The 18205-nt window shown below is 60.7% G+C and overlaps 1 protein-coding gene and 1 long non-coding RNA gene across 51 annotated transcripts in view; one reads left to right on the forward strand and one right to left on the reverse strand.

Moving 5' to 3' along the window:
• Positions 1-18205, forward strand: part of SUN1 (Sad1 and UNC84 domain containing 1) — a 46927-nt gene that overhangs the window by 26636 nt on the left and 2086 nt on the right. For 2 of the 50 annotated variants that reach the window (XM_085016229.1, XM_085016230.1), the window contains exons 7-22: positions 863-1042; positions 1501-1584; positions 1824-1937; positions 3182-3280; positions 3775-3868; positions 4961-5019; positions 5162-5307; positions 6507-6746; positions 8233-8319; positions 9565-9608; positions 11268-11403; positions 12437-12691; positions 13221-13305; positions 14306-14421; positions 15875-16042; positions 18090-18182. In XM_085016229.1, coding sequence (XP_084872355.1) covers positions 863-1042; positions 1501-1584; positions 1824-1937; positions 3182-3280; positions 3775-3868; positions 4961-5019; positions 5162-5307; positions 6507-6746; positions 8233-8319; positions 9565-9608; positions 11268-11403; positions 12437-12691; positions 13221-13305; positions 14306-14421; positions 15875-16042; positions 18090-18182 — 2000 coding nt within the window. Of the gene's footprint in view, positions 1-862; positions 1043-1500; positions 1589-1823; positions 1938-3181; positions 3281-3774; positions 3869-4960; positions 5020-5161; positions 5308-6506; positions 6747-8232; positions 8320-9564; positions 9609-11267; positions 11404-12436; positions 12692-13220; positions 13306-14305; positions 14422-15874; positions 16043-18089; positions 18183-18205 lie in introns of all 50 variants that reach the window. The other 48 variants (XM_085016231.1, XM_085016232.1, XM_085016234.1 and 45 more) reach the window with 39 other exon arrangements.
• LOC110259828 (uncharacterized) overlaps positions 1-18205 on the reverse strand; it is a 21930-nt gene continuing 3725 nt past the window's right edge. Inside the window, exon 2 of the long non-coding RNA XR_002342186.2 lies at positions 1-2420. This is a non-coding gene — a long non-coding RNA (uncharacterized LOC110259828). The remainder of the gene's footprint in view (positions 2421-18205) is intronic.

Consider the following 18205-nt stretch of genomic DNA (forward strand, 5'->3'; position numbering starts at 1 on the left):
TCGAGTCACAGCTGCAGCTGCCGTCCTGCGCCACAGCCACAGCCACGCTGGATCCTTAACCCGCTGAACGAGGCCAGGGATCTAACCTACACCTTCATGGATCCTAGTGGGGTTCTTAACCTGCTGAGCCATGACTGGCACTCGGGACCAATAGCCTGTGGCTACTTGGGCTCTTCTGGGGGGACGCTCTTGGTTTATTTTCCTTAAACCATTCCAACTCGGACTTCTCCAGTCCACGCTGGCCTCATGCCATGGGCTCTGAGTTCCCCGGGCTGCGACTTGGCACTGCCAGGGGCAGTCCAGGGTGGCGGGCAGGCCTCTTGGAGGCAGCTGTGTAAAAATAAGCCTATTTTTCAGCTGTCACTCACGAGGAAACTTCTTCAAAGGTAGACGTTTTTAGCCGCCGTGGCTTGTAGACTGCCACCTGCACAGTTTGGGGGACCACAGGTCACACTACTCTCGTGTCCCCGGCCCAGAGGGAGGAGCCAGGCGGCTTAGTGGCCCCCAGCGGGCTGGGCCAAGGGCCGTGGCAGCCGTCCTGGAGGGCCCGGCGTCCTGGAGGCCGCTGCCTTTCCCGACGGGGCTGCCCCGGCTGCTGTGGGGTCGGCCTGCTGGGCCGGTGGCAGGTGGCGGGGTCCGGCAGGCCGTTCCTGAGCGTTGTGCTGTGAGCGTCCCCAGCGTTGGGAGACCGGGCGCTGTCGGCCTGGCCCCTGTAGGACGCGCGCGTGTCCCTCTGTGCCACTTGCCACCGTGGCGCGTCCTGAGCGGGAGTCTCCCCTGTACCTGGGCCTTGGGTGCGACGGCTTGGGCGCGGGCGCCGGCCCCGGCCCTGGGGAGGGAGTAACGGCCGGTTTCCCACCAGGCGGCGCCTCTCGCTTCGCGGATAGGATCTGGCGGCTGGCCGAGCGCACCTCGTCCTTTTCTTCGTTCTTAGTTCACCTCTTCCAAGGGGCTTTCGCGAAGTGCAGTTGTGAATCAGAAAATGCCAAATTGAAAAGTTGTGAGTCAAAAGCTCGTGAGTCACAAATCCATGAATCGCAAGGTATTTAAACGATTCTCTGTCCTGCTTTTCCACCGTAGCGCTTTCCAGGTGGAAGCCGCGTCTACCTGCGGCTTGGCTCGCACTCTCCTCTCGCATCTCACGCGGCCTCTCTGGCGGTGCTTTTGGGGACCTCTCTGTGCTCCGGACGCAGTGCTGGGGGGCTTCTGCAAGTTGGTCCGTGTTTAAGCATTTTAAAGTCACTTTCCAAATGAAAAGTTAACGTCCACATCCTTTGATGATTAGCGCCTCTTTAAAGCAAAGCTGACTTCAACGGCATTTAGAAGAGTGAGGTTTCGCAAAATTGTTGGGCAGGCCCGTCCCGACCTCTGTTGGCCGGGCGTGTCCGAGGCGGGTGGCCCTTCAGGCTCCTCCTGGCAGAGCTGTCACCTTGCTGCCCGCCTGCCAACCCTGCCCTGCCCTGGCGGCGCGGGGCTCCAGCTCTCTCGCCTGTGTTGCAGCTCACTGCGGCCACGGCGGGAGGATGGACGTGCGAGAGGCCCTCGGAGACGACGGCCGCCTCCGGGTCAACGGGGAGTCTCTGTGTAAGTACGTGGCTTTCCTGGTCTCGCAGGTGCTTCCCCCAGGCTGTCCTGCAAGGTCCCTCGTGACCTGCTCGGGCCGAGCCGCCTATGGCCCCGGGGGCACCGCTTGGGTTTTTGTTCTTGCCTGTGTGAGTCTCCTGATGTCTTTGGCACTGGCACTGCCACTGCCAAGCGCGGTTCAGACCCACGAGGCCCGCGTGTGTATCTGCCGCATTAACTGCTTGTACCCCCGCCCGCAGGCGACGGCCGAAAGGGGAAGGAGCCCCGCGAGACGCACTCGGCCCCCCGCTCGCCGTCCTCGAGGCCCGGCGGGCTGGCAGGGACCGCGGGCCGCGCCTTCGCTCACGCAGGTTGTCTGGCTCGGGCGCGTTTCTGTTCTGTTGTACGACGCTTTCACAGATGCTCCTTGTTTGCTTCCGTTTGGAGTTCGAGTGCTTGTTAAAAACGGACAGCAAAATCCCTTTGGCTTAAAATATGGAGAATGTTGCTCCTACAAGGCTTCTCTGTAAATGTATCGGGTGTGAGTTAAATGCAGGCAAAGGAACATTTGAGATGAAATGAAAGCTCCGAAGGGGCCGCGCCCGTGACGGGTGCCGTTGGCCTGTGTAGCTGGGACGGCTCGTAAAAATAAGATGTTCCTGTTTACGCCTGGGGGTGTCTCGGTAAAGGGGCGCCTTCCTCGGCAGTTCTGGAAATTGAGCTCCGAGATGTGTTGTCCCTTAACTTTTCAGAAGCACAAAGCAATAGGTTTTTTAAAAAAATCCTTAAACCAGCATTCCTGTTGTGGCTCAGTGGTAACAAACCTGACGAGTATCCATGAGGACGTGGGGGTGACCCTAAAAAAAAAAAGACCAAAAAAAAAAAAATTCATCGTGTTTTATTCCTTTGCTTAGTGGTGCCAACCATTTATAATTCCACGATACTTTTTCAGTGGAAAGTACCAGCCTTTAGAATGATGTTCGTTTTGGCCTGTGAGTAATAACCATTGTCTCACCCAGCTTGTTAACTGCTGGTGTCTATGGAATTATACTTGCTTTAAGCTGTTTATTGCACTGAAGTTCCCACTGTGGCACAGTGGCGACAAACCCCACTAGTATCCATGCAGATGCGGGTTCCGTCCCTGGCCTTGCTCAGTGGGTTCAGGATCTGGTGTTGCCGTGAGCTGAGGTGCAGGTCACAGATGCGGCTCGGATCCTGCGTTGCTGTGGCTGTGGTGTAGACCAGCAGCTGCAGCTCTGATGCGACCCCTGGCCTGGGAACTTCCACATGCTGTGGGTGTGACCCCTAAAATAAAAAAAAGACCGACAAAAATTAGACTGTTTTCCGCGCTGTCTTTGCAGCAGAAGTCGTGCTCGCCGGCACCGCGGCCAGGGCCCTGGTGTACGAGAGGTTCCGCCTCGCACGTCCTCCGTGTCCGCCGGTCCCCCCGGGGCTGGGTTTCCACACGTCAGCGGCCGTGGCCTGCTCGGACGTAGATAGTTTGTTGTTTTCTCCCTCGAGGAGAGGCCCTTGCCTCGCGGGGTGAGAGGGTTCGGGGGTCTTGCTGTCCTGCAGCTCGGGGCCCCTGTGTGAAGGCTCCCTGTCTTCTCCGTCGCAGGTCGCGCCGCGGTGCAGACGCTGCGCCGGGCCGGAGCCGCGGGCTGGTTCGTGTCGAGGACGGTGCTGGCGGTGCTGCGCCTGGCCCTGTTGGCCCCAGGTGGCCGTGGTGACCCTCCGTGTTAGCGTTGTCGCCAAGGCTTTCGGCAGTGAGGCGCCTGCAGTCAGTTTTCGCCCCACCCCAGCAGACGTTGCATCTGTGGTTTACGTGCCTTGTTTCGTTCTTTGTTGCTCAGAAATGCTGACGCTCCGTGCGCTTGGCTGCATGAGCATCCTCTGTGTCTCCAGGGTACTGAGCTCCGTGCAAGTCCAGCTGCTCCGTGTGGCTGTGCTTGACCAGGCACGGACTCGGGCTTCCCCGTGGCGTCTCGTCCTGTGTGTTTCTCAGCAGCACATCCTGCCGCGTGGCTTGGTGGCGCGCCCGTGCCCGAGCGCGTCCCCGGCCGTGGCGGCCTCGTCCTCGTGTGCTTCACCCCCGCTTCACCTGTCAGGACATTTCCTTGTGCTTCCAGCTCAGCCTTCACACAGTCAGGCCATCAGGAGTTTGCTTTGCCTCAGAATCCTGCCTTAGACTTGCTGGTGTTTTTCTTTCAGGGAAGACAGCGTCCGAAGTTCTCTGGTGGCTTGGGGTTGGATGGTACCAGTTCGTCACTTTGATTTCTTGGCTGAACGTGTTTCTTCTTACAAGGTAAGGAAGCGGGCGTCCGGTCAGCGTGGTGTTTTAAAGAACTGGCTCTGGGGAGTTCCCGCGTGGTGCAGTGGTTAAGGAACCTGACTAGGACCCATGAGGTTGCGGGTTCGATCCCTGGCCTCGCTCCGTGGGTTAAGGATCCAGTGTTGCCGTGAGCTGTGATGTGGGTTACAAGACGCGGCTCGGATCCTGCGTTGCTGTGGCTGTGGTGTAGGCCAGTAGCTACAGCTCCGATTGGACCCCTAGCCTGGGAACCTCCATACGCCACAGGAGCGGCCTAAGAAATGGCAAATAAAAGCCAAAAAAAAAAAAAGAAAAAAAGAAAAAAAGAACTGGATCTGTGCTAATTTCAAGATCCATTTGATTTAGTTTCGAAAGTGCTTTCTTTTTTTTTTTTTTTTTTTTTTTTTGCTTTTTAGGGCTGCACCCATGGCATATGGAGGTTCCCAGGCTAGGGGTTGAGTCAAAGCTGCAGCTGCCGGCCTACACCACAGCCACAGCAACACCAGATCTGAGCCACGTCTGCGACCTTCACCACAGCTCACGGCAGCACAGGATCCGTAACCCACTGAGCGAGGTCAGGGATGGAACCTGCAACCTCATGGTTCCTAGTCGGATTCATTTCTGCTGCCCCACAAGGGGAACTCCAGTGCTTTCACATTCTTAAGTTTTCAAACCACTCCTGTGAGAAAGGAAAGGCAGGTGTTACCGTGAGGAGAACAGAGGTGCGCAGAGGTTAAGCGACTCTCCGTGGAGCCCTCAGCTGGAGGGGCGCTCAGGCCTAGACCAGTGCCCTCTGGCTTCCTCGCTGATGCGTTTCCTGTGGCACCAGGTGCCTCCGCGGGCAGGGGACCAGGATCCTGGAGGGAGGGCCCTCTGTGCCCCGCCTGCCGTGTCGACAGTGCATGTGGGCCTGGAGACCCCTCTCGGGGAAGGTTCTCCTGTAGGCATCTGCATACCTGGCGGATAAAGCCACTGTGTTTCTCAGGCTGTGGACCTGCATTTGTCTGGAGACGTCAGAGAGAATGGTGAACCCCGCTTCTTGCTTTTCTAAGTTAAGTGTTGCTGTGTTTTTTTCTTTATTCCTAGGTGCCTTCGAAATATTTGCAAGTTTTTAATCTTGCTCATTCCGCTGTTACTTTTGCTGGGTAAGTAAAGTTTGACTTTTGCCTGTAGGCGACGCATAGACGGAGATGTGCATTAGCGAAAGCGCCGAGCATTTTAAACTGTACCTTTTTTGAAAAGCAGTGTGCGTACCTGTGTGTACAGGTGCTTTTTCTCTCCTTCAAGGTGCAGGTGTTTCCTTATGGGGCCAGGGTGATGTCCTCGCCTTCCTGCCCGTGCTCAATTGGACACACCTGCTCGGAGCCCAGCGGGCCGATGACCCCAGCAGCACGCGCACGTCCGGCCACCCGCCCCCGCGCCAGCCTCTGGAGGTAATCACTCGGGAGGCTCTCTTAGCAGCCCCTGCCGTGCGCGTGGGAGTGAGGTTTGCACTGCCCTGTGGTCTCTTAAATGCGCACCAACAGCACGTCTGAAAAGAGGGTACAGACCTTAGTTAAAAATATTTTATTGCTGGAGTTCCAGTCCTGGCGCAGTGGTTAACGAATCCAACTGGGAACCATGAGGTTCGATCCCTGGCATTGCTCCGTGGGTTAAGGATCCGGCGTTGCTGTGAGCTGTGGTGTAGGTCGCAGATGCGGCTCGGATCCCGGGTGGCTGTGGCTCTGGCGTAGGCCAGTGGCTATGGCTCCAATTAGACTCCTAGCCTGGGAACCTCCATATGCCGCGGGAGCGGCCCTAGAAAAGGCAAAAAGACAAAAAGAAAAAAAAAAGTAATCTGCTCGCAAAAAAAAAAAAAAAAATATTTTATTGCTAAAAGGTGCTAGCTGTCATCTGAGGCTTTGATCTTTTGTTGGTGGAGAGTCTGAACGGTTTTGAGAATTACCAGAGCAGGACACAGACTTGCAGTGAGCAGGTGCTGCTGGGGGAAGGGCGCTGCGGGCGCCGGGCGCAGGGTCACGAAGGCTGCCGCGTCTGTAGAGCCCAGGCATGCCGGGTGTGCCTGCATTTCAGGCAGCCTCATTATTCAGTCAATTTTAATTAAAGCATTTCGTTACTTTGGAAAATCTAAGAAGTACGTAGGGGAAAATAAAAACCACCCGTAGCCTGCCACCTGTGGGAACTCGCTAAGGACGAACGCCTTCATGCTTTCCTCTTCGTGTGTGTGTGTGTGTGTGTGTGTCGGAGTTGACGTTTCTCCATAATGTTTTGTGGTTTTTACTTATCCTACACTTAAGTTTTGTTTGTTGTTGTTGTTGTTGCTGTCTTTTGAGGGCCGCACCTCAGCATATGGAGGTTCCCAGGTTAGGAGTCTACACCTACACGGCAGGTCTACACCACAGCCACAGCAACACGGGATCTGAGCCGCAACTTCGACCTACAGCCCCAGCTCACGGCAACACCGGAGCCTTAACCCACTGAGCGAGGCCGGGGATCGAACCCATGTCCTCATGGATACTAGTCGGGTTTGTTTCTGTTGCGCCGCAACGGGAGCTCCTACTTAAGATTTTTTTGATGCCCAATTTAATTTCTCCCTTGTGTTGCCTTTGGAACACACCTTTCACTGTTGCAGGCTGGCACTGAGGCTTTCCACTGGCATCGGATGAGTGAAGTCGAAAGGCAGGTGACCTCGTTGTCAGGACAGTGTCACCACCATGACGAGAAGCTTCGAGAACTGGTGGCTTTGCTCCAGAAACTCCAGGCGCGGGTGGAGCAGATGGACGGCGGTGGGGAAGGACTCCTGTCCTTGGTGAGGCATGCCGTGGGGCAGCATTTCGAGGAGATGGGCGCCCCCGGGCCGTCGAGCTCCCAGGTAAACACCAGGACGTGCTCGGGTGGTTTGTGTTCCCTTTGGGGCAAGGAGCAGTGAGAGGTGGAGTAGCAGGTGGCACGGAGGGCAGTGTGGCTTCCTGGCTGGGGGGACCAGGACGCCCCCAGAGGAGATGCCACTTGTGCGGCTGGGGGTGGGCGAGGGGTGCACGGAGGGCGCCGAGGAGCTGGGGGTGGGCAGAGATGCTGCGGTGACGCCCAGGAGCGCCACTGGTTGGACTGTGGGCCCAGTGCCTGCCCCAGCCTGCATGTTTCATTGGCGGGTGCGCTGAACACCGGACTGTAAAACCTCACGGGCGGTGTCAGCAGGATTCGGTTTGTACTTTGTACTCTTGTCAACGTTTGTTTAGAAAGTTCACATCTGTGATGAGAAGTAGCTCAAGGCTGTGAAATAGTTAAGAGGAGTCGGCGTCCTTGTGGGCCTGGCGGCCTGTGTGTTCGCATCTTACCTGCTTCTCAGGGAAAGGACTGTCCGTCCCCTTCCTCAAAACCGAGGCTTATTAAGTTCCAGAATGATTTTTCGCTTAGGTGTTTGGGAGTGAAATCTGTAAGATAGGCAGTCGTTGCCCCCTGTCTCGACAAGTGTTCCTTCCTGGTGCCTCTCATCTTGGCAGAGAGCCGAGAATTGAAATTGATGGGCACTGAGTAACACGGGTCTCCCGGTGTCCCGGGGGCGGGGCTGCGCGGGGAGGGGTCAGTGCGGCAGGGGAGGGGCGGGGCCGCGCGGGCAGGGCGGGAGGGGCGGGGCTGCGCGGGGAGGGCGGGGCGGGGAGGGCGGGGCAGCGCGGGAGGGGCGGGGCTGCGCGGGGAGGGTGGGGCGGTGAGGCCCCGGGGGCCGGCCCTCCCCCAGACCAGGCTTGGGCTCCTCCGGCCCCTCGTCACCCCTCAGCTCTGCGGTGGCAGATGGTTGGAGTCCCGGCGGCTGCAGTCTAGAGCGAGAGGGATATAAGTCAGTGAGGGAGCTCTTGCGATGAGGGTCCGGGGCCCCTCCGAGTCCCTCTGACCGGGGCTTGAGCGGCTCGGGAGGGCCAGGCTGTCCTTGCTGCCCGGGTGGGTGCGCTTTGGCTTGGCTGTGGCGGGGCTTTGTCTAGGCCTCAGCGCAGCCCGCCCTTCCCGGCTCGCCTCTCGCCCCAGCCGCGCGGCCGCCTGCACACGGCTTCTCCCCTGGCAGCTGAGCTCCCGGGACGGCTTCTCCCCTGGCAGCTGAGCTCCGGGGACGCGCCGTCGGACCGAGGCGGTGGCGGGCTGTGCTCCGCCTCCCTGTGCGCAGGGCGCGCCTTTCCGGCTCCGGCGTTTGTCGAACGAGGAGTAACCACTCCGCTTGCCAGGCGGGCGCTCCCGGGGGCGACGGGCCGCCCGGGGAGCCGTCTCCCGGGTCTGGAAAAGCCGGCCGGGCTCTCGCCGGGCTGGGTGCGGCCTCCTCGTCGCCTGACCTTCTCCACCGTCATCCGCTCCTGGCCCTCTTCCAGGCCGACTCCGAGGCCTCGCACCGAGAGCACGAACTGCGGATCTCCAGCTTGGAAGCCGTTCTCGGGAAGCTGACGGAGAGGTCCGAGGTACTCGCTGCGCGCGACCCGTCCCCCCGGCCCTGGGCGGCCTCCTCCAGAGCCCCTCGCCGTGAAGTGTCTCTCGCGGCGAGTTTGCCGCTAGCCTTTGTCCGACGAAGAAAAAACGGTCTCGTGTTTTCTTTCTTTTTTTTTTAGGGCCGCTTCCGCGGCACATGGAGGTTCCCAGGCTGGGGGTCGGATCGGAGCTACAGCCGCCGGTCTACACCACAGCCACGGGGGATCCGAGCGGCATCTGCGACCGCTGGAGCCACACCACGGCAACGCCGGATCCTTAACCCGCAGAGTGAGGCCAGGGATCAAACCCACAACCTTACGGTTCCTAGTGGGATGCGTTTCCACTGCGCCACGACGGGAACGCCCCCCCAAAAAAAATCCTTGCTGTGCCCTCTCCCCCTTGGTGGTTCGGTTGTGCAGCTTTAATGATTCTGAGTGTGGCCAGCTCACTGTCTGGGGGTGTCTTTTCGGGGGGAGGGTTACTGAGCCCAGCTGTGGGGCAGGGGACCGGGTCTCTGCCGTCCCCGTCTCCACCGGGCTGCCAGCACCCCTAGAGGGCAGTGCAGGTCCCCCCGAACCCTTCTGGCCAGAGGTCCTGGGGTCTTCAGGTGGTGGGGGCAGAGGGAGAGGGCTGGGCCTCTGCGTGGGTGTGGGTGCCCGGGGCGGATTCTGGCCTGTGGGAGTGTGGACCCAGAGCCCCTGACGGGCCTCAGGGGAGATGCCCGGCCCTTTGGGGGCCCAGGACTGGCCACTGTGGGGCTGACGGTGTCAGGAGCCCCAGAGTTGAGCACGTGTTTGCAGGGCTGCCGCGGAAGGAGCCTCCTGCCAGGGGGTGGTGTCGGTTCCTGTGCTCACGTCGCCTGCTGTGCCCGGAGTCCAGGCCTCGCTCGTTACTACCTGAGCAGACGGGCGCGGGTGGCGGGTGCCCGCGTCTGTGAGCGGGCCGTGGGCGCAGCCGCCGCGGCCGCCTCGCCCCTGCACTCGCCGCGTGGGTCCAGGAGCTGCTCCTTCTGAAAATCCGTCAGGCTGTTCCCGTGTAACCTGGGCCCCTGTCTAAATACCTGTTTCCTGTCTTTTAAAGACGTGCTTTGAAAGATGAGGTGGGTCTGGACTTTGAATCAGGGAGAAAAAAATCCCGGAGAAAAAACGGTCTTCTCCGTGTGTCTGTGACGTCAGTGAGCGTGTGGCACGCGAGCGTCTGCCCGGCGCGTTCACCAGACTCTCTGTCACGCCCTCTAGGCCGTCCAGAGGGAGCTGGAGCGGACCGCGCGCGCAACGGCCAGGTAGGGCTCCGGCGCCTGGCGCCTCGCTCTACCGTCTCCTGCGTTCCTCTTGGTTGCGGGGAGCCGCGCAGGCCTTCCGGGGGGCGCTGCTGGACCCCGAGGGTGCCAGCTTTCGCGTTTTCTCGGGAGCCCCGGGGCTGGAGGAGGCTGGGCCGCTGTCAGTGTCCACCTGCGGGCGGCCGGCCTCAGGGCACAGGGACGGAGCCACAGAGGCCCGAGGGCGTCGGGTCAAAGCCTTGGTCTCGCAGTCGCAGCTCCAAGAGCAGGCGAGACCCCGGCCTTCTGATCCAGGCGGCTGGCGGCTGCGGCCTCCCTCGCGGCTGAGCAGCCCGGTCCCCAGTGGTGTGCGGCGCGGCGCCTGCTCCCTGGTTGCTGCTCTTGTGCGTGTGGCTCAGCTTCCCCGCGTTCCGGCCTCAGAGCCGCGCCTCCCCCCTCCCAGCCCCGGCTCATCCCCAGGCTCCCTCCACGCCCGCGTCTGCACAGGCCGCCGTGGCCCTTCGGCTGCTCCAAGGACTTAGGGGGCTCGAGACAACAGACGAGCTTCCCGTCTCTGGCTCCTGTGCACTCGTGGAGCCTGTGTCGTGGTTTTATTTTGTATTTATTTAGTTTTTGGTTTTTTGTCATTTTAGGGCTGCACCCACGGCATAAGGAGGTTCCCAGGCCAGGGGTCCGGTCGGAGCTACAGCCGCCAGCCTACACCGCAGCCACAGCCATGCCAGATCCCTAACCCACCGGGCAAGGCTAGGGATGGAGTCTGCGTCCTCATGGACGTAGTCAGGGTCGTTAACTGCTGAGCCCTGACGGGAACGCCTGTGTTGTGGTTTTAGGTCCCACTTGTCCTCCGTCAGATGGGGTGTCGGCGTCAGGCACCCTGAACCTTCCTGCAGACCAGGTCCTACCGTGCTGAGCCCAGGGGCCCTCTCCTGGGGCGTGAGTTGTTGGTGCCGCACCAGCTATACCTGCTCTATAAACAAATGATATTTTATAGGGTACAGTACCTTCATCGAAATTAGAGTGATCAAAACCCTGAAGAGGAGTTCCTGCCATGGCTCAGCAGTAAGGAACCCAACTAGGACCTTTGAGGTTGTGGGTTCGATCCCTGGCCTCACTCAGTGAGTTAAGGATCCGGCGTTGCCGGGAGCTGTGGTGTAGGTTGCAGATGCGGCTTGGATCTGACGCTGCTGTGGCTGTGGTGCAGGCCGGCAGCTGCAGCTCCGATTAGACCCCTGACCTGGGAACCTCCATATGCTGCGGGTGCAGCCCTTGAAAACAAAAACCCTGAAGCCACACCTTTTTAGTTGAGTTTTCTCCTTTAGTAGGAAGAACAACTCAGTTAACCACATGATGATTATCAGTGAACGTTGTCTCGTTTCTGCAGTCTTTTTCAGAATTTTAGGGAGATGGGTTCAGTTTTGAATTGATGGATCGTTTTGAGGGAGCCCCGCCCCACCAGGGAGACCTACCCGCGGCTGATGGCGCGGCCGCCCCGCCCGGGGTGGGGGCCTGGGGCTGGGTGCACGTGCGCCTTGACCTGAGACGGCCCTGGGGATGCTGACGTGAACCTCGGGTCCTGCTCGGGACGGTCACGCGTTCGCGGTTGGCCCGCCGGGGGCCGGCACTGGGGCCGGGCCTGACCCTGTGCCCGCCTTGGTTTCCCAGCGGGATGGAGGAGGAGCAGCGCCTTCTCGGCCTGGTTCAGCATCTGGAGCAGGAGCTGGGGCGCCTGAAAGCAGACCTGGCAGGCTGGCAGCGCGGGAGAAGCAGCTGTGAGGCGGCGGACTCCGTGCGCGAGACGGTAGGCTCCTCGGGTTCACGGGTGCTCCCAGAAGGGCGGGAACAGTGGGTTTCGTGCGCACGTCTGCGAAGCTGTTTCGTCTCAGGTTTCTTTGAAAACTTAATTTTACCACATTCGGAGGTTTTAAACGTTTAAAATGAAATAATGGACGGTGCCGTCCCCCTGGAATCCCGCCTCCCAGGGACTCGGCAGGTCGGCCCTGAGGGGAGGGTCCTTGTGTCCTTCACGCGGGACAGCGGGCCGCGCGGGCTGTCTGTCCGTGGGTCTGTCTGCTAGCGCGTGGGCTCCCGAGCAGCTTCCACACCCTCTCGTCCCCAGCCGCGCGTCCGTGCGCGTTTACAGCTGCAGGGGCGCCCATCCCCGGCACTGCCGCAGAGGAAGCTCTGGGAGAGCTGGCGGGGGCCCTCGAGTCGGGCAGATGGGCCGGTGCGATGCCCGCGGCCTTGGCGGGGAAGAGCCCGAGGCGGTCGCCCGTCACAGAGACACGCAGCCTGGGAAGAGAGCAGCCCCGCTCCCGGGACCCCTTGTGCTGGCGGGCGCGGGGAGGGGGGCGACTGCTGGGCCGTCAGCTCCGAGGCGGCCTGGGTGCCTGGTCGGGGCAGCGCTGACGGAGCGTGGGAGGTTTCAGAGCCTCCAGGGCAGCTCCGTCCATCCTCCCCCGGCCGCTCTCCAGGGAGAGGGCGGGATGGTGGGAGCGCACAGCACCGCGTAGGTGGCAGCAGTGCCCTCGGCGTGCCCAGCCTGCCTCCGTTAGGTTCTGGGTTGTCCAGGCGGCCGTTTCCCCATGAGACTGAGCTTGAAAGCGAGGGGCTCGGTCTTCCCAGCAGTGCACCCTCCTCCGGTCCCGGGGGCACCCGCCACGCTCTGCGCTGCTCCTGCAGGGCATCTGGGGAGCAGCACCTAAGTTGAGCCGGAATTGCGTTGTGTTGTGGATTTTGAGAGGCTTTCGTGGCGTCTGAGGTGACAGAGTGAGGGGTTGAGAAGATGTAGCTAAAGCAGTAGCGTCCTGGTCTCTTCGCTGCAACTTTACCAGGTGGATGCCCGCGTGAGAGAGACCCTCAGCCTCGTGCTTTCCGGGGACCAGCCAGAAGCTGCTCTGGAGCGGCTGCTCCAGAAGTGGTCTTCCCAGTTTGTGAGCAAGGAGCACCTGCAGGTTCTGCTGCGCGAGCTGGAGCTGGGGATTCTGAAGAACGTGACCCACCACCTTGCTGTGACCAAACAGACGCCAGCTCCTGAGACTGTCGTGTCTGCTGCGCGTGGGGCAGGCATCACGGGAATAACCGAGGCGGTGAGTGCCCGATGGGAGGCTCCTGGCAAGGCCACACCGACGGTCCAGCGGGGAAGCCGGTACGTTCTGACGTCTGGTTCTGAGGAGGGCCCGTGGCCTGTGGTCACGATGGGAAAGTGCCTGGCGCCAGGAGTGCGGAGAAGGCCCGTTTCAGCTGCGTTTGTAACAGGCTGCGACTCGGGATGCTTTGTGCTTAGCGAATGACCTTTTGTCCTAAAGGTCTTGTCTACCCGAGTGGCCACATAGCTTCTGAACGAGGCAGAAATTTCCCACAACACAGTCCCAGGCTCCTGTCGCTGCCTCTGGTCCTCACGCGGGCCCGTGTTACGGCAGCCGGGGGTCTGAGCCCGCGTGCCCCCCACCCCTACCCCCGTGCCGTCACGTGCAGGGCTGGGGTTTGGGATTGCTCGTGTCCCCAAAATAGAGGTCACTGCAGACGTGGCCTCGGTAGGAGTGTCCGGGCTTCGTTTCTCTCACTAACGCCAAGTTCTTCTCGCTCCTGTGCGTCGCTGTCGGGCCCTCTGCCCAGCAAGCCCAGGTCCTTGTGAACAAGGCCCTGAAGCTGTATTCCCAGGACAGGACCGGCCTGGTGGACTTCGCCCTGGAATCCGGGGGTGAGTGTCCCGGGCGGGGGGGAAAGCCCAGGGGGCAGAGGAGGGGGCCTGGCCCACCCGGTGTGGCCTGTGGCTGGGAGCAAAACCCCAGCGGAGGGCGTGCGAGGGGCTCTGGGATTTTCCTGGCCCTTTCAGACTTTCGCTCGTTGTTTTTTTATGATCTCGTTGTAAAGTGTGTGCGTTTTGTTTCTTTTTAGGGCCACACCTGAGGCACATGGAAGTTCCCGGGCCAGGGGTTGAATCAGAGCTGCCGCTGTCGGCCTGCACCACAGCCACAGCGACGCCGGATCCTTCGGCCACGGAACCACACGGGAGCTCCTCCGAAGTTTGTATCACGCACTTCACTGTTTTTAAGTTTACTTTCGTGGCTGTTGCTTCCCACCCCATCTCGCTCTGGCACCGCCGTCCTGGCTGCCCTCTTTCCCGGTGAGGGCAGCTGGATTTCTTAAACACTCTTGTTATTATTATGGAGATTGACTCCCAGACGCGAGTGTTTACCGACTTAGAGTTCGGCGGGTTTCGTGTCCTTGCTCTGCTGTGCAGCCGCCTCCAGTGTCTGGTCCCGGAACGTTTGCTGTCAGCAGACGCTTCCTGTTACCCGAGCCTCTGGGAGCTGTCGTCATATTTACCACTTAGGCCTGTCGAATAGGCCCTCTGGAAACTCCCCTGCCGGGTAACACTGGCACCTGGCTGGAGTCCTCCTTCTTTATTTAAAAACATGAGCAAAAGTTCTTTCAGAGCCACTGTCCCGTGGGAGCGGCCGAGGGAACGCAGCGTTTGCACAGGTTCACGTCGTGTGTCCCAAAGCTGTTGTCGACGGTCAGGCTGAATTCAGAAAAGCAGAATTAAAAACAGACTCGATCCTGAACTAGAAGGGTCTACATACGAGTTAGAAAAGTGGGAAGCTGTCGAACGTCTCGGGCAGGTCCCCGAGGTGGGTGGCGATGTCGCTTCCTGGACGGCAGCGTCAGGTGCCGAGATGGTGTCGCCTCTGCCGTAGGTGGGAGCGTCCTGAGCACCCGCTGCTCCGAGACCTTCGAGACCAAGACGGCGCTCATCAGCCTGTTCGGCATCCCGCTCTGGTACTTCTCGCAGTCGCCCCGCGTGGCCATCCAGGTGAGCGAGGCCGCGGGCGTCCTCAGCGTCCTCCCTGCCCGGCGCTGCGCGGCCTGGGCCGTTAGCTCAGGTTCTCACGGGCTGTGCCCGCCCCGAGGACACAGCGCGGGGCTTCTCTTTCTTTCTTCTTTCTGTCCGTCTGTCTGTCTGCCTTTCTTTTTTAAGGGCCGCACACGCAGCATCTGGAGGGTCCCAGGCTAGGGGTCGAATCGGAGCTGTAGCCGCCGGCCTGCACCACAGCCACAGCCACGTGGGATCCGAGCCGTGTCTTCTACCCACACCACAGCTCCCGGCAACGCCGGATCCTTAACCCACTGAGCAGAGGCCGGGGATGGAACCCGTGTCCTCACGGATTCTAGTCGGATTCGTTTCTGCTGAGCCACGACGGGAACTCCATGCCGGGGTTTTCATAGAGCTGCCACGTCAGAAACAGCCCGGCACCAGCAGGTCCTGGCAGAGGTGACGTCTGATGCCATTGTTTGTTCTGCTCGCGGTTGAGCGAGGCCACCCGTCGTGTGCGCGTGGGCACTTCGCAGTCTCCATGTGAAGGGGGTGGAGCGGGTGGAGATGGGGCCGTACGTACCCTGGGCACCCGGCCGACATGGGGCTGCATCGCGGTGAAGACATTCCGGTGACGCCTGTCGCGTGCCGTGTCCCCACGGCGTCTGCCCTTCCCCCAGCCGCGGGCCGGCCTTAGGCAGCTCTCAGATGCAGCCGAGCATCGAGTCCGGGTCAGCGAGCCTAGTGTTCCAGTCCTCTGGTCAGGACTGGAGGCGGGGGCACTCTCTGCGTGCAGGGCGGGTGGAAGAGCGAGGGAGGAGCCGCGGGCAGCCGGCACCTGGCACCAGGGGACAGGACGCGAGTACCGCCGGTCCCCAGCGCTCGGTGCTTCTGTGCTGTTTGTGCAGCTCTGCCGGGAGCTTCTGGCCGCGCTCCTCCAGGCGGCCCCCCAGCCAGTGCCGGTGCCGGCAGCCCCGCCTTGGCTGGTGGCCCGTCCGTGGCGGTTGAAGTCACTCCCGCTGCGTCTCCTCCTCCGCTGGCATCTTGGGCGTTTGCCGCCAGGGCTCGCTGGGCCGGGAGTAGCTTGCCCGTCAGGTGAACGCAGGGGCCAGGGCTCCGTCCCCAGACGCTGCTTCCCGAGGCTGTGGTCGCGTGTATCCGCGTGGACAGCAGGTTTCGCTGACGGTTACCCAAAGCCTGTTGGCACGGCACCAGGAGGTCCTGGCTGCCCTCGTGAAGCTCACCCAGCAGTGGCGACAGGCCCTCTGGGGGTGGGTCACGGAGGCCCCCCCGCGTGTCTTTGGATACCACTCAGGACCCTTCCTTCTGGCAGAGACTCTCCTGGGTGTTTTCTTCCCCCTCCAGTGTTACCGGCCCTTCGTCTCGCAGCTCCCGCGTGCGGAGCGGGTGAGAGCTTGCTCCGCCTGAGGCTCCGTGTCTGCCTGTCTCCTAGCCTGACATGTACCCGGGTAACTGCTGGGCGTTCCGAGGCTCCCAGGGGTACCTGGTGGTGCGGCTGTCGATGAAGATCCAGCCGAGCGCCTTCACGCTGGAGCACATCCCCAAGACGCTGTCGCCCACGGGCAACATCACCAGCGCCCCAAAGGACTTCGCCGTCTACGTGAGTGCCCCGCCCCAACCTCCCGCCGCAGCCCTGCCCTCGCCAGCCGCGGGCCCAGGGCCCCCTGGTGTCGCCGCCCGCCCTCCGCCCTGTCACGCGGGGCAGAGCTGAGCAGTGTGGACGAGCCGGTCAGGACCTGGCCGCCGCCGGCGCCCCTCTCGCCTGGCCGTACGCGCGGTTCCGACAGCAGTGCGAGCTTGAGAGCCCAGAACAGAGCAGGGACGCCGGGGGAGCCGACGCAGGTCACCATGGACACTGGGCCTCTTCCCTTAAAAAGGACAGTTGAGAAAGCCTGGTGATAAAATTTCATTTCCTGCCTTAAAAACCAGGTTTAGTGTAAACATGTGCCCAGGGCAGGGAGCCTCATCCTGCGGGTTTCGGGCGTGCGGACAGCAGCAGCATGTGACATCCGTGTACACGCAGAGCGGTCACCGTGCCTCACGTACACGTGACCCTCGACCGCGTCGCCCAGAGCCAGCTCTTCATACCCAGTTTTCGACAGCAGTGGACACCGCTGCTCTGTTTTCCACGTGTCGGGATGAGGGCGCCACTCCGCCGCTTCAGCTTGTGAACCTCAGGCTAGATGCTGAGACGTGGCGGAGCGGAGCTGTTCCAGAGCGCACGGGGCCCGAGCGCCTCTCAGGCCGTCCACCGACCGCACCGTGTGTGGTTACTGGTTACTGTTCTGCCGGGAGTCCGTGAGCAAGTCATTCACCCCTACTTTAGCCTTTTTAACGGAGTCCTTTTTTTGTTTCTGTTTGTTTTTTTCAGGGCTGCACCTCTGGCACATGGAGGTTCCCAGGCTAGGGGTCAAATCGGAGCTGTAGCCGCTGGCCTGCGCCAGAGCCACAGCCACCCAGGATCTGAGCCACGTTTGCGACCCACACCACAGCTCACGGCAACGCCGGATCCTTAGCCCTCTGAGTGATAACCAGCGATCGAACCTGTAACGTCATGGTTCCTGGTCGGATTCATTTCTGCTGCGCCACAATGGGAACGCCGCCCCCCCTTTTTTTAAGTCTCTGCCAACTGCAGAGGTCTTATTTTAATCTACACTTGTGTGTATTTCTACACGTTTCTTTTTTTGTAGATTCTAGTTTTGTTTCATTTATCTTTTGGGATCTTAGTTTCCTTGTGACTATTTAAGGGTTTTGGGGTTTTTTTGGGTCTTTTTAGGACCACGCCCGTGGCATATGGAAGTTCCCAGGCTAGAGGTCAAATTGGAGCTACAGCTGCCAGCCTGCACCACAGCCACAGTAACTCAGGATCTGAGCCGTGTCTGCTACCTACACCACAGCTCAGGGCGGTGCCGGATCTTTAACCCGCTGAGCAAGGCCAGAGATCGAACCCGCATCCTCATAACACTAGTCGGGTTCGTTAATGGCCGCGCCACAACGGGAACTCCCTGAGCTCTTTAATATAAAACACTGATGACGTGTCATCCTGTGACAGACATGCTTCCCTCTGTCTGAGTTTTCTATTGAGTTACCCTGGCTCACTACCTCTCATTTCTTTCGTGGCGTGTTTATACCCAGGAAGTCCTCTCCCGTCATGAGACCCAGTCAGGCAGTCACAGGTGCCTGGTACTGGTTACTTTCTTACGGTGAAACACACAGAACATGAAACTGAGCTCCCGACCACCTTTGAGGGCGCCGTTCAGGGGTCTGCAGCGCCTTCCGTTGCTGACCACCACCCCCACCGCCCTCGTCCAGAGCGCTGTCTTCCCAGACGCAGACCCTGCCCCCGCTGCCCCAGCCCGGCGCCCTCCCTTTCCGCCTGTGCACATTGACCTCTGGGCACCGCCTTCTGCTGAGCTGGTCTCACCCCCTGGCCCGTCAGGTGCACTGAGCGGGGTCCACTCAGCGGGATGGTCCCTGCCCTGCCTGCCAGCCTGCTCGGCCCATTCTCCTGGCTCCCTCCCGGCCTTCGTGCTCAGTGTGGAGCCCCTAACGAGATGCCCAGAGGCCTCCCCGTCTTTGGCGGGAGAGTGACTTCCCCACCTCGTGCTGTCCTTTTCCTTGATGCGCTGACTCTGGTTTTGTTCTAGGGATTAGAGGACGAGTACCAGGAAGAAGGGCAGCTCCTGGGACGGTTCACCTACGACCAGGAAGGGGAGTCGCTCCAGATGTTCCACGTCCTGGTAAGGACCCTCGTGCTGGGCAT

Source organism: Sus scrofa, chromosome 3 (assembly GCF_054392235.1).
Source record: "Sus scrofa isolate SSC_HxYL_T2T_F1_AM1 chromosome 3, Sscrofa_HxYL_maternal_Yorkshire_Landrace_v2.0, whole genome shotgun sequence".
Lineage (NCBI taxonomy): Eukaryota > Metazoa > Chordata > Mammalia > Artiodactyla > Suidae > Sus > Sus scrofa.